This window comes from Watersipora subatra, chromosome 2 (assembly GCF_963576615.1).
Source record: "Watersipora subatra chromosome 2, tzWatSuba1.1, whole genome shotgun sequence".
Lineage (NCBI taxonomy): Eukaryota > Metazoa > Bryozoa > Gymnolaemata > Cheilostomatida > Watersiporidae > Watersipora > Watersipora subatra.
This window is the reverse complement of record NC_088709.1, coordinates 39,139,863-39,166,114: the sequence shown is the minus strand read 5'-3', so window position 1 is coordinate 39,166,114 and position 26,252 is coordinate 39,139,863. Positions and strand designations below refer to the sequence as shown.

Genomic DNA, 26,252 nt, shown 5'->3' with positions numbered 1-26,252 from the left:
GATTGATGGTTGAATTTTAATGGCTATAAATCCTAATGCTAGGTCAAGCCTAAAGACTCTGAGCATGAAGTCTACTAAACAAAGAGAGAGCTGAGACAGCACAGACTAGTTGATGTGAACAAGATTGGACTAACGGTTCCGCTAACAGTTGAACACTTTGATCATTCAGTTTGTTTACCTGCATGTTTGATGGCAAGTCTCGCAGGTTTTTGTGTCACTGTCCGCATAGTGACCACCAGAGGGGCATGATTTCACGCATCTATCTCCATATTTGTAGTGTTTACACTTATTGCAGTAAATGGTGCCCCGGGCCTCACACTCCTCACAAAGCTCATGGCATTTGATGCACACCTGCAGCAGAATGGCAAATTGTGCACTAATATCTCCAAGTATTTGACGAAAAATCTGTTTTTACATGTTGAGTCTGTCAGCAACTTATATTTCAAATAATAAGATATTGAAAGACGCATGAGATGACTGCTTGTTGAAAGGAAGCATATATATATTCGTATATATAAAAGGTCCATACATGTTTGTATAAACAAGTTCGTCTTGGTACAAACTAGGCATCATCAAGTTTGTATATAGAACCAAAAATCATCATTTTTTTGCTATAATCTCGACAGATAATCTCATTACAAACCTTCTCTCCTTTTAAATGTGAGAGCACCTCGGGTGGATTTCTGCTGGTGAAGTAACCGGATGGACAAGTTTGCGTCTCATTGAGGCAATGAACGACCTCAGTTTCATCGTCACTCAGTACAGAGACTGCGCACTTACTGCAGCCGTTTGGACCGACAAGGTTCTCCGGACCTGAGCAACCTTCTATACAATTTGGATGACACGGCTGGCAGACGTTAAACTTGTCTGGGTATTTGTACATCTGCTTTTCATCATCTTTAGGGCACTCTGACACGCAAAATGGGCCGTCTTTGTAGTTCCTGCACGCATCACACTGGTCGGCACCCTGCCAATCATAAACAATATTGTCAGCATTTGGTAGGTTGTAACATGTTGCAGTACCCAACTTTATCTTCCTCTCGTGATAATAGTTTTTTGATTCATATGTCAGTCTATGAAGCCACAGTGAGTCGCTCCTGGCTTAAACAATCGCTATGTTTCCAAAACCTGAATTCGGAGTTGTGCACACTTTGAGTTCAATGAACATTCGCATGATGTGGATTAACACAGGTGCTTTGTTAAAAAATGTAAATATTTATATGTCATAAGTCATAGCAGCACATTCAGAACTGCTCAAATCGAAACAACAACTGAGTTGTAGAAAATGTTTAAATTGGAGTAGCTTACGCAGAACTTTTATGCGCAGCATTTTTTGCGCATCATCCACAAGTGCCATTTCTATATTTCAAAAGCATAAAACGTTTTGATAAAATTTGGAAGTACTTAACAAAACTTGTTTCACTTGTGGATTTTTGTCGTTTCCATTTTTGCATGGAAACAGTGATATACTAGCAGGTGCTAGCAGGTGTTCTGTGCGGACACGAGTCATACAATCAATGCATCTATCAGTTCCTCCCAACTCTACTGCCTCTCATTGCTTGCATATAAGCTGTAAATTCTTAATTTATGCACAGCTCCATGATTGAAAGCTATTTTAGTCTGGAACAATCTTGTAGAAGCAAATTAAAGGAAACGCAAAATCTTCCTGTAGCAGTACAGTGTCCACCAGAAAGTTCATTTACAACGAATCTTTTTGTTAGCACCTGCTGCCATCTGTTGAGAGCAAAAGAACAATTGGTACTAACTGATGCTATGAGTGGCGGGTATTGAAGCCCTGCCACAAGCTTTATCAGAGTAAACGCTTGACAGGGGTCAGCCGACAGTAGTCAGTCGGCGTCAGTCGACAGTCGGGGGTAAGTCGACAGAGGAGTCAGGTGACAGTAAGGGTCAGTCAACAGCGGGGGTCAGTCGATTGCAGTGGTCAGTCAACAGTAGAGATCAGTCGATAGTCGGGGTCAGGCTACAGTAGGGTCAGCCGACAATAGGGTCAGCTGACATAGGTCAGCCGACAATAGGGTCACCCAACCCCCCATAGGAAGGCTCAGGTGGCAGTAAGGGTCAGCTGATGGTAGGGGTCAGTCAACCAACTGCCTCTGCTGTCTACAGACGATAGAGACAGCTGGTTAATGGCTTGATTTGGAGACCAAAAAACGCTCCAATTTATTAGACATTCATGCCAGTACAACACCTTCAATCTTTGAACTACATGTAACTCTGTCAGCTGTCTTCTACATCAGAGCTTAATGTAACCAAGGTTAACATCTTGTTAAGGCGTTTACAATAGCGTTTTTTCTCGTATCTTCTGAAAAAATCTCAATACAATTCACCATTCACATCCGCCATTTGCACTAAAAATTCGTAATTGGGTTTTTATCTAAAGCGTTAGCCAATAGAAGAACTATTGGTAATAATTTAGTAAGAATAAGCACTTGCTTCAAGGTATCACCTCTTAGTCTGCCAAAATACATGGAAATCCAACAAATTAAGTGCAATCCATAAAATAAAAAGCTATCTGTAATTGATCAACAGACAGCAATAATTACCTTCAAGTAGTTGGAATGCTAGGAGGGAGTGGAAGGAGCCATGAGATGTGACTTATAGTTCACTTAATATATAAATTCTCCTCAAGTTGTTTTGAACAGTTCATCTGATACGTTCCATTAAAATTAAAAGTATTTACAAGCACAGTAGACGCTGCTACAGCGTATACCTCCCATAACATAAATTCCAAATAATATAAAGAATTTATGTGAGGTTTTTGCTTCGTACTACGTAAAAAATTCCATATAACGTAAAAATTCAAGTCGGGTGAGTTCTCAAATTCGATTTTTATGGTAACTTATCTTGCTGCACTTGCGAGAGATAAAATGACATTTGGATAGCGTGATATCTAAATATAATGAATATGTAATTTATGAATATATCTATTCATAAATACTTAAAGGTGATCGATTGATGAAGGTGTTACAGCATCGGTTTACCAATCTGAATGTCTTTATTTGGAGAATCGTCGAAAGTTATCTTTTATCCTAACCTTGACCCCTGGATACAGATAGACGACGAACAAGTATACCGCTCTTTTCACAATAAAAAAATTTTTTTGTTCTGCTTCATTGTAGATCTTTAATAGATCTTATTAGTTTTATTTTGCAGAATAGACTTTGCTGTTTAGAAAAAATAAGCAAATCGTTGTAAATGAACGCCGGAGAGGCGCGCTACCTATCAACCTATTGTAAAATTATCGCAGCCATGATCTATAAAACCAGTGAATTTAAAAAAAAACATTGTCGATGCAAACCAATTATACTGTAGTTACAGTACAAACCACAAACTGAAAAGTTAAGTATAGTTTTTTTCTTTTTGTATGCCCCAAGGAGTGAGTTTAGAAGGATTTTGGAATGGATTAGGCAATTTACATGTATTTTGCTGTTCGTATTACGTAAAATCCGTATAACGTAAACGTTCCCGGAATGAATTATTTACGCTGTAGGAGTGTCTACTGTAATATCGAAACAAAGGTGATATACAGGAGCAGGAGTCTTTAGCTATGCTGAAAATGGTGGTGGGTTTAGGTACTAACCGGGCCTGTGCAAGTAGTATTGCATTCCGGTGAACAGTCAAAGCATTGTTTCTTATTGTCTGTTTCAGAGTAGAGCATCGGGTGGCTGCAGTTGAAAAGGCAGACATCCTTGTATCGGTAATGCTGGCAGTTGAGGCACATACTTGCACCCGGTCCCCAACACCCATTCTTACACTCTTTGTCACACTCGATGTTACGCGCTACTGCAAACATGTATAAACAAAATATATTACAACTTAGCGAAGTCTTTACATATCTTGTATTTCACCCTTGCCTAGTTAACTGCAGTGGCAACTAGAAAACATACCTATATATACACTGTAAAACCTCTATTTGAGCGCCACCTTAGTTTGAACGTCACCTCTAATAGAACACCACTATGGGCATTTGAAAAATCCTGCGCCACCTTAAATTGAATGCCACCTCTGTTTGGCCGCCACTTTGACATTCTTTGATCTTTACAAACCCATAATATTTTGTAATCAAAGTAATTCCTTATTTAATTCGGTCTGGTACTTCGACAAATATGCGAAACGGCTTAACAAAAATTGCTGAGGCCGACAGTATTAATGTCCATCCACCTGAAGGAGAGTGCAAAATATAGGTGACATTAGCATCGCTTCGCCTGTGAAAGGGTTAAATTCCCTTCCCAAAATTCTGGCGAGCTAGTCAAAAAATATTGCCCCACCCTCTATTTGAAAGTCCCCTCTAATAAAATACCACTATAGGGAAAGGGTTGAAAAAAGGGCACCATGGCGATCAAATAGAAGATTTTCTTAAACTCTTGTTTGTTTGCAGTTTGAGAAAAAAGATTGTGTTAAGTGGGATTTAAACTAACTTGTAGACTTAAAAACTTGTAGACTGACACTCTAACAACTTCACCATTCATCCACTCATTGTAAGTATAGTTATTTCACCTGGTAATCTCTCACAGCCCGCTAGACTACTGAGGTGCTATTATACTGTAAAACCTTTAATTGAACGCCACCTTCATTTAAATACCATCTTTATTTGACCGCCACCTCTATTTGAACACCACCTCTATTTGAACGCCACCTCTATTTGGCCGCCACTATTAGAGGAGAAGGGCTAAAAATAGGACACTACTATCGACTAGTTCAGCAGTGAAGAGTTGATGACATAAGACATTGTGGAAGGTATTGAACAGCCAGAAGAAGATTAAATCATTCTAAACAAAAGCAACAATCAAAAGGCAACTGGTTGAGTAAACTATACAAATATTTTTTGTTTCAAAAATGTTAATTTTGTTTTTGCATGTATTATAAGTATGGTTTGTTTACGTTACTCGTTCCTGAATGTTTACTTGTGGCGTTTGAAAAACTATTATATAACTTATACATTTGCAGATTTATAGCATATTACTTGGTAGCACCCTTGCAGTTATATAAAGCTTACGATGGATCGACACTCATAACTCTTTTTCTATTGCATACGAAAAACCAGTTTTGGTTGCAAACTGTAGCAAACATCAATGAGTGTAATGAGCTTTTATGCAACATTGTTAAATATAATTATAAAATAAAAATGTGCCTTCAAATTTGGAATGAAATAAATAAGTTGAAAGCTCCAACAAATTGCAAAGCAGTGCACCTGCTATAATATTACCGCAGGCTAATCACAAGCAATTGGTACATAGAGATATTACTCGGTTACTCAATGCATATTTATTAAGAGATCTTTGGCAAGTTGGAGGTAAGTTATCAGATTTATTGCAACCAATATAATTAATGTCGCTTCACACAAAGGAGAGAGCAAAATATAGGAAACATTTGCTTCGCCCATAAAAGATTCAAATTTACCTTCCCTAAATTCTGATGAGCCATTTGAAAAATACAACGCCAGCCTCTATTTGAACGACCATTTATATTTGACTGCCTATATAGAGGAAGGGTTGGAAAATATAGTGCCATGGCATTCAAATAGAGGTTTTACGGTATATAAGTTATGACCATATAAACTTTGTTGTGTACAAATTACAATAGCTCTACCAGGCCCTACGACTCCGCACCATCTGTCCTCTAAGTCACCAAGGCTACACATCAATTAGCCTGTCTGTAATGTCAAGACCAAGTGGTGACAAACACCTTATCGATTGTCACTGATTATTCAAAATATTGTCTATAATTTATTTTTTGTGTCTAGCTTTTCATATAAAATTATTTAATGCATTAGTTTTAACGCTATATGTATTAGCTGACATATTTGTAGCTAAGTTCTACACTGCGTAGCAAACTAAACAGGGTAATGTATTCTTATAAGATTGTTTGTTCGAATATTCAAACATTTTGACATACAAAGGAAACCTTGGAACATACCAACTTTGTATCCCGAGGTTTCACCGTATAATCATCTCATTACCCACCAATATATCAATTTTGTGGTATTTATTTGCGAGTCAAATATATCATGCTACCTCTATGATTTGTGATAAAGATTTTTTCGCTTACAGCAATATTCTGTGTTGTTTGCATTAAACTTTGTAAATGCTTCCTGGACTGAAGTTCCCTTGAATATTTTGCTAAACTTCAAATCCTCCAAGTAACACAGCTTTGGATTTGACTCGATAATGACGAGTCCAGCAGATAATTTTTTCAATGATTTGAATCCGAGAAACTCAAGGTCTTCATTGCCGATCACATTCAGAACTGCTCCATATCTGCAAGGAAAAACAGCTGATAGAATATGGCAAATTTAGGAGCTGACTCTGTAGAGAAGATGCTAGCAGCATTTTTGTATACATTGGCAGCAGTTGAGCATTTCTGCTACTCTTGGGTGGTCTCTTCCAACCCGTTTGTGCTGATAATACATGTAGGTCGGATATTAGCCTCAAAACTTCTGACAGCATATGAAATGTTTACCCCTCCAACATTCATATTTAGTGTCCCATTTAGCTTACGCTCTAGGTGCTGGTGAGACCTAGTGCTTTCCTTGACACCAGCCTAGCCATGTTTTCAAGAGATATGGGGCAACTTAAAACATGAATCTGATGTCCGCTTTTGTTTTTGTTTAGAAATGCATGAGAGAGGCGACAATGAATGTAGGCGATACTATGAATTTGTACCCTGGCACAGCGCTAAATTGCTATTGGTTCCTGTATACTTAATTTAATCTGTACATCGCTCCTTTTGCTCTCCCCACTTTATTCTGTGCACAACTCAGCCTATCTTTGTACCACTTGAGAATTATGGCCCTAGCTAATCTAAATTGCTAGCATTCTCCGTGCTTCATTTGTTTAGCCATTATTCCTTCAATAGCTAATTACTGGCAGGATTTCAAATGAACCTATGAGTAGATAGCGAGTAGCCAAATTTTATAGCTGCTAGTTGATTGCCAGGCCAGAACTAAAACTTTGAAAAATATTATTTGAGGGTAGATAATTCTTAGTGATCTTGCGTGTTGCAATGCATTCATGTAAGCTGCCTAGCACCAATCAGCCATACATATCTATAAAACCTTATAAATGTAGATATTTTGAAATATATGTCGATATATATGTACATGTATATAAATTTCAATATATATAGATGTCTATATATATAGAAGTCTATATATATACATGTAGGCCTATATATAGTATATGGAAATGTAAAAATGTAGACATCTATAAAAATGTAGATATCTATAAAAATGTAGACATCTATAAAAATGTAGACATCTATAAAAACTGACATCTATAAAAATTGACATCTATAACAGTTGACATCTATGAATATGGATATCTATGAATATAGTCATCTAAGTTTATAGTTATCTATAAATATTGATATCTATATTTACAGATTATATATTTATATATATTTATATCTAGATATATCTACATATATATCCCAATATCTATCTCTATCTATTTCTACATATCTATATCTATACGTATCTATTATTTAAAAATATGAATCAACTTGTAAGCAATTGAATATTTATCTTCATGTGTGGCACCAGTAACTTGGTGGCACCAGTAACATGTGTGGCACCAGTAACATGTGTGGCACCAGTAACATGTGTGGCACCAGTAGCATGTGTGGCACCAGTAACATGTGTGGCACCAGTAACATGTGTGGCACCAGTAACATGGGTGGCACCAGTAACATGGGTGGCACCAGTAACATGTGTGGCACCAGTAACATGGGTGGCACCAGTAACATGTGTGGCAAAAGTAACATGTGTGGCACCAGTAGCATGTGTGGCACCAGTAACATGTGTGGCAAAAGTAACATGGGTGGCACCAGTAACATGGGTGGCACCAGTAACATGGGTGGCACCAGTAATGTCAGTAACTAGCTAGTGAAGAGTTCACCCTTGGACAAATCCTTAGTTACTGAATCTAGCAGACTAGTGCAATACCTACGGGCAAGTAGACAAGGAATATTCTAATATGACCAAATTTATATGGTCGATAAAGAGAAGGCGTATCATCACTTCCAGGTAGTACTCAAATTTCTCACAAATCAGTTTCACACAAACAACTCACATGTCAGTTTTTCTACCAAGAATTGACTGGAGGTTTGATAAGAATGTGAAGTTGGTCACCCCGAGGCCTTGCAGACTCTGGATCATCAGGTACTCGGTTATCTCTCTAATCGACTGCAGCTTGTAGAGCTCCGAGAGATTCATAGGCTTGATGTTGTTATATGGGTCACTGAAAGAGATACACAGCCCATAGGCACATGCCCCCATCATCAAACCTCCTTGCATATCTTATTGCTATATGATTATATCGTATGCAAAGTTGAACCCACAAAAGCCTTAAAAATTAACTGACACAAAATGGTAGTAACTTTTCTCAGAAAATATCGGTATTTTTCTATCATTTGTGATTGTTTTTGGTGTTTGAGATGATCTGACTGTCAGGATGTTTCAAGATTAAAATCGACAAAACTTGATCGCTGTTCAAACACTCAGATTCAAGCGAAAGTGTGATTATGACGTCTATAGTTGTAAAAAGGCCGACAGAATAAAGACGCGTAACGCTGCAGCTTAAACACAATAAATTATATGAATAACAAGAGAGACAGGCAGCCATGCAACTAGTGACATCATTTCAGCTTGTATTTTCCTTCTCACTGTTTCAACCGTGATCAAATTTTGTCGATTTCAATCTTGAAACATCTTGGCAGTCAGATCACCTCAAACATCACAAACAATAGAACATCACAAATGATAGAAAAATACCGACACTTTCTGATAAAATCTACTGAAATGCTTTAAGTAAGTTTATCTTTAAACTCAGTCCCTCACCCGCTCAAAGTAGCGTCTAAGATCTTGATATGGCCGTCTACGCTAGTGCATCCTTCGAGCAGGTGAATGTTGCCCGAGTGGAGGAAACTGGATGACTTGTCAGATGAAAACTCGCAGCCTGTAAAATAAACTGTAGCGATAAATAGATAAGTTCTTCGCCATTTTTGACAAAAGAATTGAGACTACATAAACAATAGACATAAACAATAGACATAGACAATAGACATAGACAATAGACATAGACAATAGACATAGACAATAAACATAGACAATAGCTAGTAAATACGAGCAAACTAACAACTCGGTCGTTATACAATTACGTTTCTCTAGCAACAACATATGTATACTTCCATCAGTGCTCACGTTTTCGACAAGGTCCAGAGGTACACTCAACACACTTTGAACCACTCGACTGGAAGTTCTTTGGACATGACTTTACGCAACCTCCGTTATGCTCCAAAAAGTTTTCTGAAAATACAATACGGTCAAACCTTTAAAAGTGGCTGGACATCTGTGATTAGTATGAAAAACATCATGGGCAGTTTTCCATTCAATATTCATAGAGGCCATATACAAGACAGCTGAGGTCAAATCAGTCCACTTTCACCACTAGTGTGACAGTCAAGCAGTGTGCAGCATGAAGTACTTTCTCTCTCATCATCGATGAGAGAGAAAGAGTACACCCTGGGTACAAGTGAGGCTTTCGTGATCAAATCATACAGAGCGAATGTTGGAAAATTATGATAGTTTTTGCTTTGACTAGATGAGACAAAGGTTCGTGGTAACTTATTTGGGTCCATGGACAGTGAACAAATAGCACATATGGGGTATGTAGATGTGTCAATTCCGCCGCGCCATTTACTGCCTGAGATCTTTACAAATATAGTACACCTTTGGGTTATGATGTCTACGTTATACATTTTTTGCGTTACAATGTGGAACACGATATTTTTTACACCATATGACTGTTTTAGCCATATGATAGACATCAACAATAATTTCACTCAAAATTCAAATTTGGCGATTGGTGTGCTGAATACGTCAGAATCATGAAGATATCAATATGATATCTACCGAAATCCATCCCAGAATGCCTGGAAGAGATACGATGCTCGTTCTCTCACCCTGTTCAGCATTCTTCGTGTTTCATAAATGCCTGATATTGTGTGAGTGAAACAATTGGAGAAAAGTAAACAAAAGTGAAAACTTATTGTGCATTTTAGCATTTAATATAATATTTATTATAAGCTTTAATTATACAAACTGTATATAACTAAATATATAACTTTAATTTGTTAGCCATGGGTCCTAAGATTGATAACCACGTTAATGGAAGAATCATAACCATAATCATAATAATAATGGCATGCTTCTGTCATGTAGTGACAATGCTTGGTAGTGTTCTCTAGTAGAGAAACACACCACCAGGACTAGGCTTTTTATAAGCTACCTTGGGTGGTCCTAACACTTATCAAGGGCTTCTTCTGGAACTGTCAGATTAACCTGAAGGGATACATTTTTGCAACACGTCCAGTCTGACAGAGCCAGGTAGCCATTTCACTTGTCCAGTGTGCGAAGGACAGAGGTGGATCTTTAACGTGCCCACGTTGTCGGTGTGGTACACGGGGCCTCCAAGTTAAGATCTAGATCCGAAAGACCCAGCAATTTAGGGTTAAAAGCATGCTGAGAGCTTTTTGTCAGATTGGCATTAAGCAGGGCTCGAACCACCAACCCCATGGTTGATAGTCAAAGATGATACCACTAAGCCACCCTGACACCCTAACCAGGGTGTCAGGGTGTCAGGGATGAACCATAATCATAAGCAGTTCATAACCAATAAATACACTAAAGTTACTGTAGGTAACTATAGTTACTAAGATTAATATACTATTTTTGTACTAATTTTTAATATGTACAGTGCGTATATAAAATAAAAATTTGATGTTTTTCATTAATGGGTTGGCATTAGATAATTACTACGGGTTTCTATACCCCTCTATACGATATTTTGGTCTAACGGTGCCAACATAGGAACAAATTAATGTCGTAAGGTTGGAGTCCGCTGTAGTTGAATCTTTGTAGACGACGATGACCGAACGCCTGCTTTACAACATAAATGTTCAGAGTGCGGTAAAAATGTTGCGATTGGATTTGTCTGCAAGTTATTGACAGAACAATAACTGCACAAGTAAAATACCCCTGAAAATAAGCATGCAAAAAATGACTCCAAGTTTAACGATTGCTTGTTTTGTATCCCATTCATTGTTAGGGTTTTTTTCATATTTTGTCACAAGTACTCCTGTGAGAATCGGAAAGCGCCATTTCACTCCCACTTACTAAGAGTAGAGTTAGCTGTTTTTGTTGAGTAAACTGAAAGTGGCTAAAGTAGAGCCGAGGGAATGGAGGACAAACTCATCAATCTTGTTGATGACAACGAGACAAAGAAAACCGACAGATGGATAACAAAGAACATCGTTTAAATCATTACCTGGACATTTCTGAACGCATAATTTTCCAAACGCAAACTTTCGGTCAGGGTTCTGCACATATCGGAAATTTGTGTTGTCATAAATCTGTTGTTGAGGGCAGAATGGCTCGCATCCTCTATCGTTATAGAAGTTACGGCAACCCTAAAATAACAGAAATACGTTGTCATAAATGCGAAACTATTATATTTGACATACGAGTCAGATGGTGGTTCAACAGCCATCTGAACTTTTACTGCGTTTTGCTATTTTTTAGTTGACTATAATTTTTTTTTTGGAAACACAATTGACATGTTAGAGCGATATTGGCTATGAAATGTAAAATAGAAAACGCTCTGGTCCAAGGAGAGAGAAGACAAGAGTATCAGAGACAAGTCCAGCCTTAACGTTGAAATTATCTTTACATTTGGCTGAGCTGTAGAGTGATAATCTCTCTCTCTCTCTCTGGTTGCCCATGAAATGCAGATCACCAAGTCTAAAAGATTAATTCTACCAGTTCAAACAACGGATGTACTCAGCAGAGACTGGCTCTAATCCAATAGTCTGTCCTTTAAATAGAGCAAATGAGGCAATACATGAATATTCTTACCCAACAGTCAAACTTGGAAGGTCCATTGCATCCCCCAGCGCACTGAGGATGACAACATTGATTTGGCTCCGTTCCGAAACACCGTCCACCTTCGCATTGTTCAGCGCATGTGACTTTGTTCATTTTTTGACAGTTTTTATGCCCGGGCCCCCAGCAGAACCTCTGCGTGATTTTATCACTTGCCACATTAGCGTAAGGATCATAGGTACTCGGGACAGTCTCCTCACATTTTGCGTGGCACTTTGGTTTGCCTGAAAACAGCATGATAAAGTTAAAAAATGCTGGAGATGGACTCGAGAGCAGACTATATCAATGAAAGAATTGTGGGAATTGCGAGCAAAAATTAACAAGGAGAGAGAAGTGGGTATGTCAAGTAAGCGGGCATGTGAAGGTCTCTGGCCCTTCCGAATGGGGGAGATGCCGTGATAGGTGTGGGAAGGAGATGGAGCTGCATGCTATCTTATAAAGGCAATCTGGTTATTCAACAGCAATTAAGCTTTTTAAACAGCAAACAGCAAGAAAACCATCTTTTCTCTTAATTTTAAGGATCTATAAGCTGCCGAGTTGGTCAGTTTTGAGTGTGTATCAGTCTATAAGTCTGTACAAATCTCCGTGTCTATAAGATCTTCTTTACAATAAAAGTAGGTTTGGTTAATCTTTAAGCAGCAGAACCTTCTCTCAGAGCTGGATTACTAGCTAACCATATGAGGCGAATCTACGTGTCGCACGGAACCCAAAGAAGCTGCAGCGAATAAAAACAAAAGAATATGCAAACCCAATCCATTTACCTCTGCAAGCTCGAGCTGTAAGATGAAAAGTCAACAGTTTATATTATGTGACTATATGTTAGGATATATTTTATGTATATAACATAATTTTACAACCAATAAACCAGCAAAAAATGATTTTGGAGGTAAGAACATGAAGCCAAACTAGATAATTGCGCTGGATATATAATTTCACAGATAACCTATGAATGATAAGCATTTTTAACGATAGAATTAAATTGGGTAAGACCAGTATTAATCTTCAATGCTTGTAAAAAATCCAAAACAATTGCTTATACTGTACTTTGTCACTGGATGCACACTCAATCCTTAATGCATAGTATATGGATGATAGAGGCATTGGGGCCTTGCTGATACATTCAACTATACTAGACTATAATTATGTAGAACTATGGGGAACCAAAGCTATAATTTCTTCTGTAAAGGCTGGTACACACTATACTGCATTAAGTCGGCGTTGATTCCACAAAACTCCGATGATTGCCTGTGATAACAATGTTCAAACTATCAGAAAGCATTCGCTTACATCAGCGAATAGTCCAAGGCATAACATTCTCGCTATACATTGCTCTGGCGGAGCTGAATAAATACTATTCCCGTAGCAACTTTCATGAAAAAAATATAAACCAACCAATCACCATTGCCGAAGTGGTGCATAGTGCATAGGCTGTCATAGGTGTTCGGCAAACTATCGGGAAAGTCTGGCAGCTGTAATCTTTCCTGATGTATCGGCATTGCCTCTAGGATGCCTTTCGTTTACGACGCACATTTGCCAAGAGGATCAACACGATCGCCGAGAGGGCAACGGCAGCAAACAGCGATATAGTGTGAAGTAGCCTTTAGCGGCACTCATTCATTCTTTCAATCTGAACCAACCATCTCAGAACATTGCTTTTTCACTGTCTAGTAAAAGCAACCATAAAAACCCAACTAATGTTTGTCTACTATAGACTTGTAGCCCAGGCTAGAGACTTGTAGCCCAGGCTATAGACTTGTAGCCCAGGCTATAGACTTGTAGCCCAGGCTATAGACTTGTAGCACAGGCTATAGACTTGTAGACCAGGCTATAGACTTGTAGCCCAGGCTATAGACTTGCAGCCCAGGCTATAGACTTGTAGCCCAGGCTATAGACTTGTAGCCCAGGCTATAGACTTGTAGCCCAGGCTATGCACTGACCTGCACAACAAAGGTACTTGCATTATGAGCATTCTACTTACAGGGCTGAGAGTTCCTAACTGTGTCATGGATGAAGTAGGCTCGCTGCCGACTGCTGTCAGCAAATATGTCACTCCAGTAGATATCAGTAGTGGCATAGCATAGCAGATTATTGTTTTCAAAAAAAACATCGCCATTCGAAATTTCTAAAACATAATTGTACAAATTGCCTACCAAAAGATATACAGTTGTATCCATACATTCAAGTTCAACACTACAGTCCCTATTATTATTGACTAGCTACTACATAGAATTGGACAAGAGACTACAACCAAGAATACAATAATCTCTCGCTACTTCCTGATTTATCTTTTGCAGCTATCATACTTCGTGGGTTAAAAAATATTCTTTAAAAAACTACAATTAGCAAAAATGTATCAAGATAAAACGGGAAAATAAAATATATGAAATGCATAAATCTCTCATGAATTCTGAAGCAGTGAGATTTCTCTGCGAGCATCATCGATTAGAAACCGTCGCAGTTTGCAATTTTCCTGTTGTTTTTTCAAGTGTAAAAGTGCAACAATGTGCCTTTTATCGTGTTCCTTAAATGCCCCTGACCCTTAAAATGCCCCCAACCCTTAAATGCCCCAACCCTTAAATGCCTCCAACCCTTAAATGACCCCGACTCTTAAATGCCCCGACCCTTAAATGCCCCCGACCCTTAAATGCCCCCCGACCCTTAAATGCCCTCCGACCCTTAAATTCCCCTGACCCTTAAATTCCCCCGACTCTTAAATGCCCCCGACCCTTAAATGCCCCCGACCCTTAAGTGCCCCCCATCCCTTAAATGCCCCCAACCTTTAAATGCCCCCGACTCTTAAATGCCCCCCCCCCCCCGACCCTTAAATGGCCCCTGACCTTTAAATGCCCCTTTAAAAGTTTACCTTTAAAAGTTGAGAGAGGTGAAACGGTATCTCCGTGTATTTGCCAAACCAAAATAAACATTTACAAACCTTTTTAAATATTCTATTTTGAAACGGTTACTAATATTTTACCATTTAAACTTTCCCACCATTTCACAGTCTAACGATACTCCATAGGCCATTCAGTCTACCGATACTCCATAGGCCATTCAGTCTACCGATACTCCATAGGCCATTCAGTCTACCGATACTCCATAGGCCATTCAGTCTACCGATACTCCATAGGCCATTCAGTCTACCGATACTCCATAGGCCATTCAGTCTACCGATACTCCATAGGCCATTCAGTCTACCGATACTCCATAGGCCATTCAGTCTACCGATACTCCATAGGCCATTCAGTCTACCGATATTTCATAGGCCAAGCAAGCATTACCGTGACTGCAAACTTATAGAGCCTAACAAATTAATATTCATGTAGATGTCACTGATGTATGTAAGTATGTCTCTTTTTGTCGTGTTATGTAGCAGTTGACCTCGGTTCATAAAGCTATATATTCTGCCATAAAAATAGCAATGTAAATGTAGGTTCTGCTTGCAAACAAAGTCAATTATTGTAACGACCTTGACCTACGCAAATGTCAAACTTGATTTTATGGTTATTGGAGTAGCCTAAACCAGAGCTAAGGAAAGATAGACGAAGGAAAGCTTTCTGCAAGTGTATGTGAGCGTAACTTCTAGAAAACAGACCATAATGCAAATTGAGAGGGATACAAACAAGGGCATAAGAAAGGTATGGTGAGATGGCCCTGTACTGTCAGTGGCTAGGAGTGGGCAGCTGCGCTTATCAAGTGTAAACCGCCTTGTTTGAATGTGTGCCCTGATACATATTCCTTCTCATGACTGGTTATTCAGCTGTGTGCACTGTCAGAATAATCGCAAGTATATCTAGAACTACCTCAAAGTCCTAATTTACATGGAGAAAAGCCTAGCGGCTATACAATATGTACCATATCATGCCTTTTAGTGTCTATGACCAACAGTTCATAAACCGTGTTTCATAGAGTTATCTCTAACATAGAAAGTCAAATGTGATAGTCATCTGTGGCTTGACAAGTAGGTTGAACACTCGTGTGATAACAGTGTGTTTGCCACTAAAACATGGCTGTTATCAAATTGGCCCTCACTAAAACAGGGCTGCCATCAAAATGTCCACTACTAAAACATGGCTGTTGTCAAAATGTCTTCTACTAGAACAGAGCTCCAACTCACCAGTAGTCAGACACAGTTGACACATCATCAAGTTTCACCTATATTTGTTTTTTACAGAGTTTTGGCAAACCAGCTGCAGGGTAGAGGAACAGAACTTACCTGTAAGGTTTTTCAATCCCAGCAGCCTCATCCCTATACTGTCACTTTCTGGTTTGTAATTGAGAGATACGAAAAGCGCGTATCCTGACTGCTGAGTGGAATTGTCTTGGGTCCTCTCATTATCCGGGGTATATAGTGTGTCACCTCGGATAATCGTCAAGTTCTCTAATGTTACATTCTGAGCATAAACATTGGCGATGAGTACATATCCTGTGACTTCTCGAATCGAATTCAAAAAGGAAAGGTCCGTGTTGTAAAACTCGTCGGAATCGAGTCCAGTTATTTCCAAATTTCCATCTACATACTGGCATTTTTCATAACGATTTTTAAGTGCTTGAATCTTTCTTTCCATCGTATCCTCAACAATCGCCATTCCACCGTTAGTTCCAGTACAGACATCCTTCACTAAAAAGGTTTAAAGTGGAATTAGGAAAGGTTCACGTTAATTTTAACAAACACCAAATGTGTTTTTGTTTAACAAGATACTACTTTGCAATTTAGCAACGTACCCTGATAAACCTAATTTTGGAATCAGCTCACATGTACCCCATACAATATGGTAGTTAAGCATTGTTTAGCGACCTCTGTTGTATAAGCTGCAGCTCTCCACCAGCCTAGTTTAGTACCTAGTTCAACGAAAGCTACTATCTTAAAACTCTCCAGTGAAAGACTCTCTTACCGGTGCTCAATAGAGGAGACAAGTTGGATGAGATTTCCATCACGATTATACTAAAGATGGATGCGACCAAATAAAAACACGCTTGCATCATCCATGAAAACGGTTGTCCTGTTGAGAATTTGATGGAGATACTATGCTCTCCGCGCCATTGTCGATATTAGTGAGTGCCTTTTAACAATAGAGCCTGGTTTCATCAACTGAGCTATGCGAAACCCGAGCTTCCCTCGTGGCAAATGGAGTCTTTTAATCGGCGGACAAAGAAAAGAATAGATGACAAGTAGAGCCTCGCAGAGTCTGAGCAAACAGTGTTACACAGAGGCAATTATCTTGTCAGGGTAGTCTGATGTGACATGGCGGCGCAAACAATCGTTGCGTCACAAATGCTCGACCACAAGGTTTCGTCAAAATAACCAATCTCATGGCTTCTTACATACCACATACCGGCATTTCTCATTAGCATCTAAATGGAATATTATATTTTATCAAAGTGATTAAAAGTAAAAAATAGATATTTAGCCTCCCGTCCTAGCAAAGAGAGTTTGTTAAGCAAACGCTAAAAATGTTGATTAAACATTGTCACAAGGGTTTGTATAAAATTAGTTGCTGGTCACATTAAGGTAATGGTCATGTTAAAAGACTCACAACGATCAAGTGCTGGATAAGTTGTGTTGAACGATTTATGAATTACTTCTCTCGCTAACTTTCTATATTCCAAATCAGGCAAATCGCCTCGACGCGGTGCGGCTTCACCAGGATCTTCCCTTGAACCAACAGCACGATCGAGTCGAAAATTCGCAGACAATTGTACAGGAGTCGGTCCAAATGTAACTAATGTTGTGAATAGCAGAGACAGAGACAAGAGAGCAGCCATGTTGGTCGGCTGCTCAATTTCTTTCTACTCCCGAGATTCTAATTGATTCAAACAAGTATTTGAATTCATTACAAAACTCATCAACAAATGCTGGAGTGCCATAGAAACCACGGTTAGCAGAGAAAGAATGTCCCACAGGAGCCCGCGTAACCAGGCAGTTGGTAAGCAGGTGAAGTTAATTTATCATTTTTTGGCCAGTCTTCACTTTTTATGTTAAATTTATTCAAGTCCACAGCAAGAAGAAACTCGGAGAAGGCTTTGCCGGAAGTTCTTGTTAGTGCATGACTATTTTACCAAATTTGTAAAATAGTTGATAATCATATTAAGGTAATGGTCATGTTAAAAGACTTACAACGATCAAGTGCTGGATAAATTGTGTTGAACGATTTATGAATTACTTCTCTTGCTAACTTTCTATATTCCAAATCAGGCAAATCGCCTCGACGAGGTGCGGCTTCACCAAGATATTCTCTTGAACCAACAGCACGATCGAGTCGAAAATTCGCAGACAATTGTACAGGAGTCGGTCCAAATGTAACTAATGTTGTGAATAGCAGAGGCAGGAGAGCAGCCATGTTGGTCGGCTGCTCAATTGATAAAATTGACAAATACATTTAATTCACCTTTAATTGTACATCTAATGACGGTACATCTAATGACGGTACATTTAATTCACCGTCATCCAGCTTGTTTATTGTTTACCTTTGGGTTTGCTTTCAGAGTTACTCTTTTTTTTCATTTTCTTTTTTTGTGTGACATTAGCAATCTTATACTGACCTCACGTCAAATTTTTAATCAATGGACACCCCCTTTCAAAATGCCTTCAAGTTTTTCATGAATTTTTACTACATGTATTTTCATATTGTGAAGACTACGATCCATTGTAGTAAATAAAGACTTTTCATAAAATGCCAAAAGATCGTCAATTAAACCTTTGACCCAACGCTTGTGAATATGCCGCCCCTTCTAGCTCTGGTAGATTTCATGTTTGAGGATATCACTAGCTATAGTCGGCAACTTATCAGTTGTAAGGCCATAAAACAGTGATTAAGTGAACAAACAGGATTGAAACAAGTCTCCCGTATAAGAAAGATTCTGCACAACTTTTCAATAGCCTTTAGGTAGACTATGAGGAAGTCATAGCTGACTTTAAATCATTAAGAGACACATTTTTAGCCCGAATATTAGTGTATATCAATATCATAGCACTATTTCTGTTCTTGGAAACTAAACAAACTACTAAATATTTTGTCAAGTCTAAAAAAGTTTTAGCTAGCAATTTTCGCAACTGGAGATAGCATTAGACTAGTATCTATATTATTTTTTGTCGTATGTCTACAGCAGTAGAACACTAAAACTTTCTATTTCCTAGTACATTGTGTGTCATAGTCAGACCCTATAGTTTATGAAACGGCAAGTTCTAAATAAGCTAGTTGTGTTTCTTTTTCTGTCTTGGAAGGTTCTCAACATATTGATATAATTAATAGAATATTGAACCAAAATTTTTCCTGGCTCTTTTCTGTCAATCTCATACCTGGTGCCAACTACATGTACAATTCACTCAGTTTTTCCTATCAGTAAGTTGAATGCTTAGCTTGATTCAATTATGTAAATTTTTGAAACTATTTTACTGATGCGTTCAGCAAACACTTGAGGGGTTGAATGCTGTTCAAGTGTTTGCTGAAACACACTGGCATAGAGCAATCTCTCGAGATGAAGCTATGCTTGACCTAAATCTCTAAGTCTCTTTTGTTTTCACCAAACTAAAACTTTTTTCTACAATCATAGCTTGCTGGGCAGTCCTAACTACTTCTCATCCTTCTCTCTCTCTCTTCCCTTTCTACAATCATAGCTAGCTGAGCAGTCCACACTACTTCTCATCCTTCTTTCTCTCTTCCCTTTCTACAATCATAGCTAGCTGGGCAGTCCACACTACTTCTCATCCTTCTCTCTCTCTTCCCTTTCTACAATCATAGCTAGCTGGGCAGTCCACACTACTTCTCATCCTTCTTTCTCTCTTCCCTTTCTACAATCATAGCTAGCTGGGCAGTCCACACTACTTCTCATCCTCTCTCTTCCCCTCTTTTTTTCTTATTCCTTGCTCCTACCTTTCTCAACCCCCTTTTTTCCTTTTCCTCTCTCTTTCATCCATCACTTCTGCTCTCCTCTTTTTTCCTTTCGCACCCCTTCTCATTATTGCTATACGCCCCTTTTATGTTTGTATGTTTTGCTCAACATCGTCTTATCCAGCAATTCTCAGACCTAAACCTCGCTGTTATTTCCCCCACACTACTTTTCTGCCTTTTCACTCTTCTTTTACTATTTGTTACTCCTTCCCATACACCATTACAAGACCTATTGTAAGTTGCTTATTATTACACAGCATACAGGACTTCTTCCTGTTTGCCAAAAATCGTTTCAACTATTAACTGTAATAGTTTGCTATGGCACACTTCTGTACTAAAAAAAACTCCTATTCACAAAAAAGATAACAATGGCTTCACAAAAAAACCCTTGAACAAGCTTTAAATAAACTTACAAACTGTTAAATGGTGTTTTCAACCCATTTAAACGAGGGGAAACAATTCCTGCTAATCTGCCTTGCTCTAGCAAGAGAGGAAAACTCTTCATAAGCCAACTGAGTCAGTGGTTGCAGTCAACGACAAGCTGTTTGCCTGAACACTTTGTACTATTCAACTGATATTTTTGGTCACCAATTCATGCAGTCGGTGCTAAACTATGCTCCAAGCCTTTATCATTATTCATCCCATGTTGAAATGCCGCTGAGTGCGATTCCTATTTAATCTTCATTGAAAATGAATTTATTCAATAAGCAATATGTACAAACATGAGTGTTAGATGCTTATACAATCGCTCGTTTGGCACAGACGTAAATGGCATTAAATTGTGTAGAGGAAACACGCATTCTGTATGTGCAAACATGAGTTGCCATTTCTACACTATGACTGCTACTGGTCAGATTTGACTTTAAACACTAGATGCGCACTAATTTTAGGATGGCTAATAAATAATGACAGGTGAACTTAGTAAAAACTTAGAGCTCAGTAAAAAACAATTAGCAGTGTAGCTGGTGATTCAGCTATTACTAGCAGATGTAGCATATTTGTACTACACCAATGGACATGGCAGCAGCCCATGTGGTTCCTTTCGATAATCACACTTTAATGCTATGAAAAACATGAGCTATGGTTAAACAACCCGATTGATCATAGATTTACAGTATCATTTTATGAATATGGAACGTTTTGGCAATCAACGACACTTTCTGATAGAGCCCTGAAGGGCTTTTAAATGCTTTATTAATGATTAAACCCTGTTCGTCAGACTATAATGGGTAGAATTATTTTTTTCTTAGAAATTAATGGTAAGAATCTTTTTTAATTAGATTTTGACACAGGTCCCGTAAATTACTATACTGATCTTTCGTTTATCACAAGGGTATCTGCCCTGTCATTATATGAATGCTCTCTAGTTTAAACTGCCAATTAGCCTTTAAAACGGCCTTTTTAATGTCATGCCTCTTTTAGGTTACTCGTACCCTTCTTTTTTAGTACTAGTACTAGCCTCAGTATTTAAAGTTTTCAGCCAGCACTGTTTACAATGTTGTTGCTACAATTACAACTAGTGTACTATACGAAGCCTGGATTATAATTTACGACAGTTTTAGTACAAAGCTGTTACAAACTTACACAAGGTTACATTTTATGTTGACAGCCTCATGTAATGGGCAATCATAGCTGGGTTTTAAGGTTCAAAGTTTGTTCTATTTTTTTTAAGTTTTCAATTATTAACAGCACTATGTTTGGCATCTTACCTTAAAAATCATAATAAGCTCAAGAAGTCATGCAGTATAAACGAAATATGACCACATTTGATCGTATGATAAGTAGGTCTATTGTCACATAGGTTACTGTTAGCTCGATTACGAAGCCCTTATGAAGTGCTCAACTTTACTTCAAAATTTGAAACGACAGTCCACGTTAGATCAATGCAAATACGGTAGACAAATTCATAGACAGCTGCTGCTGAAGCGCAATAAACTTTGACCTTGTGAGGCTACGTTATTCTGCTGTTAGCTTTATTGGCAATTACAATGTACTAAGCTGCTATTTTGTCAAGGACAAAGGCGAAAAGCTTTACGCACCACGGCGAAAGCTTTAGAGTTTAGATAATTCCACAAGGCGAGTTTGCCCGACGTGTCGTAAAAAAAACCGTTCGTATGGCAGTTATGTTCAACTCATAACTAATGCGCAAATTATTCGGCTTATTGCTCGTAGAGATACAAATATTAGTAGTTATGTACTTGTAGGTGTTACTCAGGCTTTATGGTTTGTCCAATTTGATAATAATAGAAATCTCCCTGCTTACAACCGCTGTCCGCTGATGTCAAATAATTCAGCGTTTTCCGTATATTTGAGTTTTAAATGGGTTGTTGCCAAATTATTCCTAGTATATTTCTGCTTACATCTGGCACTAGTTACAAACGCTTGTCGATTCCCCGTCGATTCCAAGTCTAATTTGCATGTAACAAGTGCAATTCAAGAGGTGAAATATGCATCCCAGGCCTGGTCTGGCTTCATATAAAATGCAAAGTATTTAAAGCGGATTACTGGGTTTGAATTCAATTTTTTTGAAGGCTCATACTGACAGATAGGATGAAAGCATTGGTTGGGTTGAATATCACATCAAAAGAACGTATCTTTAGGTTGAGTCATCAGAATTGACATATCTGTATTGTTATGTTCCTCAATTTTGCATCTCATAGCTCACCGTTACATACATATATTGGCATCATGCCCTGCGTTGGAACTTTTACTTGCACTCTCAACCCTGAGTTCTCTCTCATATCACCACGCCTTTATGTTTGTACCAACCTATCTGTATTTTATGTTCCTGTAACGTAACACTCGGTTCATTGCATATAATACTGTATTGGAAGTAATTATTGGGTACAGTTTTGAGTTGGCCAAACATAATAAAACATAGTTAGTATACATGTAGCGTAGTGTGTATCATATATGTGTCACGTTACTAATGCATTTTTTGTGTGACCACAAACAGCCAGTTTTTATTATGCCAAGTGGTTGTTTGTTTCTTCCTCAGTTTTTCAGCTGTAACTGAACCAAAAAGTCAGCCATTTTTCTAATACCTATCTTAACTTGGATTGCAAAGAATCATATACAATTCTGTAGCATCAAAAGCTGTAAGTACTTAACTAATGTCAACTGTGGTGAAAGAAGAGAGTCATGACATACAGCTTGCGCTCGTAGCGGGCATTGTTACATAGTTGTGGTTTGCCTTTGGAATGTATTCGTTACTGGCAGTAAGCCTTACTCTTATGTCATTGGCTGCGCCCTTTTTGTCTATCTTGTGTTGTTTGAGATTATGGTATGAGTAGGCACTCACTTCTCACTTGCAGTGGTACAATAAAGTCATATAGTGTACAGCACATTTCAGCACAAGCTATTTCGGCATTATGACAGTGAAGCTTTCAGATTTAGTACAGCGTTATGAAGATAAAACTAGTGGGGACTTTGGAGAGTGGTGCGACAAACTCGAGTTGATAGCAAAGCTCCAAAAAGTAGAGGATTTGGTATCATTCTTGCCGTTATTTCTTTCCGGGCCAGCATTTGCTGTCTATAAACAGCTAGATGACAGTACTAAAGGCAATTATACGAAGCTAAAAGAAGAGCTACTCCAAGCATTCAGTGATAATAGTTTTAGTGCATACGAACAGTTACGAACACGGACATTGGTCGATGGGGAAACTGTGGATGTGTACTTAGCCGATTTACGAAGGTTAGTGGCCTTAATTGGCCAGACAGAACCGGAACCGCTCTTAAAATGCGTTTTTGTTGCTGGGCTACCCGATGAGATCACTACCCAACTAAAATCTGTATCATCTGTGGAGAAGCTAAGCTTGACGGATCTGGTTAGCCGAGCGAGAATGATGATGTCCAGCAGAGCAACAGATGCTGGTTCTTGTGCTATTGGTTATACAAAGAAGGACAGTACTTGCTACGGATGTTCTAAGGTTGGGTATACCTATCGCCAGGGTGGTGCGAGCAACCGCAACAATGCAAGGCGGCAAGTTCAATGTTACAGATGCCAGCAATTTGGTCACATCAGCCGACACTGTAAACAAGAACAGGGAAACGACAAAGGGGGAGTATTGTTGCTGGATGCTCCCCCTGCCCAAAAGTAAGCAGAATGTTACCATTCAAATCTGTTAAAATTCAAGGACATGACAATGTGGCATTAGTTGATAGCGGATGTGAACAGTCTGTTATACGCCAAGATTTGATTCGCCGACTAGGGTTACAATTGCAAGGGCCACCTCAGCTAGTGACTATGCTAAACGGACATGTTGGTAAATGTGCAGGAGAAGCATTATTACAAGTGACAGCCGAGGGTCAAACAATTGAGCTAAAGTGTCTCGTGGCGCCGTATTTGGTGTGTGGCTGTTCCATGATTCTCGGTATGGATGCAATTATAAGACTTGGTGGCATGGTGGTCTCCCAAAGCTGTGATGTGAGTTTTATGGCATCTACCAGAGTGATCAATGTTGGAGTAGCTGAAAATCAACAAAAGTTACTTATGAACCAAAAGGAAACAGTAGTAATCGACGACAAAGACTTTAACGCTGTCTTCGATGGCTCAAAGTGGACAGTAAGCTGGAAGTGGTTAGCAAAAGAGCCTGTGTTGCGAAACAATTGTGCCGAGTATCGCGTCGCTGAAGACAAACGGAAGGCGTACGAGCTGGAAGTAGAACAATGGATTAACAATGGATGGCTACAGCCTCACAATGAGAAATTACATGGAAAGGTAACAGGAGTCATACCGCTAATGGCTGCCGCCCAGCCAAACAAACCAACCAAAGTTCGCCCTGTGATGGACTATAGCAAGGAATTAAACAGTTACATTAGCAATCATCCAGGGTGTGATGTGGCACTGTGCCAGGATAAACTAAGGAGTTGGCGTAAACTTGGTGACAATGCATGTGTTTTGGATTTAAAGAAAGCTTACCTGCAGTTACATGTACATGGAGACCTTCATAGGTTTCAGGCTGTGAACTACAAGGGTAAGTTGTATGTCATGACTCGAATGGGGTTTGGGTTAAATGTGGCTCCAAAAATTATGTCAGTTATACTACAAAAAGTTTTAGCGTTAGACGAAATTGTGGCCAAAGGTACTGATCACTATGTCGACGACATTTTTGTCAATGAGGCTGTTGTGTCTGCAAAGCGAGTGCAGCACCATTTGTCAAGTTTTGGGTTAGTCACAAAGGAACCTGTACCATTGTCTGATGCACGGGTATTAGGGTTGAGGGTGACTACAAATGGTGCTAAAGTGAGATGGTCGAGAGATGGACCCTTGCCAGCGGTTGGCACTAAAGTTACAAAACGAGAGCTGTTTTCTGTTTGTGGCAAGCTAACCGGCCATTATCCAGTAGCGGGCTGGCTGCGCGTGTCATGCAGTTATATGAAGCGTTTAGCAAATGTAGTTGAGTGGGATAGTGACATACCAAATGATGTGGTAGGGATGCTTCATGAGACATTGAAATACACAGAGGAACATGATCCCGTCGGAGGTGTATGGACGGTACCAAGCTGTGACCATGGAACAGTGTGGTGTGATGCTAGTAGCATTGCTGTTGGGGTTTGTATAGAAGTAGGTGATGTTGTGGTCGAGGATGCGTCTTGGTTAAGGAAAGAGGATGATGGAGCACACATAAATGTAGCAGAATTGGATGCTGTGGTAAAGGGATTAAATTTGGCCATGAAATGGAACCTGAAAAGATTAACTGTAGTAACCGATTCCAAGTCAGTTTATGCATGGGTGCAGTCTGTTATAACGGATAGTCATCGACCGAAGGTTAGCGGGTTGTGCGAAATGATAGTGAGGCGTAGGTTGGGGCTAATTGCACAGCTGATTGATGAGTATGAGGTGGAGTTAACTATCAAATTGGTTAACTCATCCAGCAACAAAGCTGACGTGTTAACCAGGGTGAGGCAGAAATGGTTAGTGAATACTACTAAAGTGGCCAATGTAGCAGTAGTGGATAATGTCGCTAGTTATGACGATGTGAGGAAAACCCATGACCTGCACCATTTTGGGATCGACAGAACCTTGTATATTGCTGAGCAAAGGTTAGGTAAACGGGTGAGCAGGAAGGCTGTAAAAAACATTGTTGAAAATTGCCCGGCATGTCAAAGGGTGGATCCTGCCCCCATGCGATGGACTAAGGGAAATTTGGAGGTAGAAGGAGTTTGGGAACGGCTTGCTACAGATATATGTCACTACAGGAATGTACCATACCTAACTATTATAGATTGTGGTCCAAGCAGATTTTCAATATGGGTAAGACTACAAAATGAGACAGCAGATGCAGTGTCACTACAGCTAGCTCGCGTGTTTAGAGAAAGAGGGCCTCCTGTCGAAGTGCTTTCAGACAACGGACCCTGTTTTCGTGGCAATCGTTTTGAGTCATTGTTGCAAACATGGGGAG

General features: G+C 39.1%; 1 protein-coding gene and 1 long non-coding RNA gene across 6 annotated transcripts in view; one reads left to right on the top strand and one right to left on the bottom strand.

Moving 5' to 3' along the window:
- Positions 1-26,252, bottom strand: part of LOC137387526 (epidermal growth factor receptor-like) — a 65,877-nt gene that overhangs the window by 7,856 nt on the left and 31,769 nt on the right. For 2 of the 5 annotated variants that reach the window (XM_068073973.1, XM_068073971.1), the window contains exons 2-12: positions 16,173-16,577; positions 13,938-14,081; positions 11,933-12,183; positions 11,346-11,487; positions 9,221-9,325; positions 8,858-8,975; positions 8,091-8,258; positions 6,070-6,278; positions 3,602-3,804; positions 644-967; positions 179-351 (exon numbers count right to left, since the gene is read on the bottom strand). In XM_068073973.1, coding sequence (XP_067930074.1) covers positions 179-351; positions 644-967; positions 3,602-3,804; positions 6,070-6,278; positions 8,091-8,258; positions 8,858-8,975; positions 9,221-9,325; positions 11,346-11,487; positions 11,933-12,183; positions 13,938-14,081; positions 16,173-16,545 — 2,210 coding nt within the window. In that variant the 5' untranslated portion in view covers positions 16,546-16,577. Of the gene's footprint in view, positions 1-178; positions 352-643; positions 968-3,601; positions 3,805-6,069; positions 6,279-8,090; positions 8,259-8,857; positions 8,976-9,220; positions 9,326-11,345; positions 11,488-11,932; positions 12,184-13,937; positions 14,082-16,172; positions 16,578-16,851; positions 17,057-17,493; positions 17,566-26,252 lie in introns of those variants that run through there. The other 3 variants (XM_068073972.1, XM_068073969.1, XM_068073968.1) reach the window with 3 other exon arrangements.
- Positions 22,864-26,252, top strand: part of LOC137387529 (uncharacterized) — a 29,270-nt gene continuing 25,881 nt past the window's right edge. The window contains exon 1 of the long non-coding RNA XR_010977918.1: positions 22,864-22,946. This is a non-coding gene — a long non-coding RNA (uncharacterized lncRNA). The remainder of the gene's footprint in view (positions 22,947-26,252) is intronic.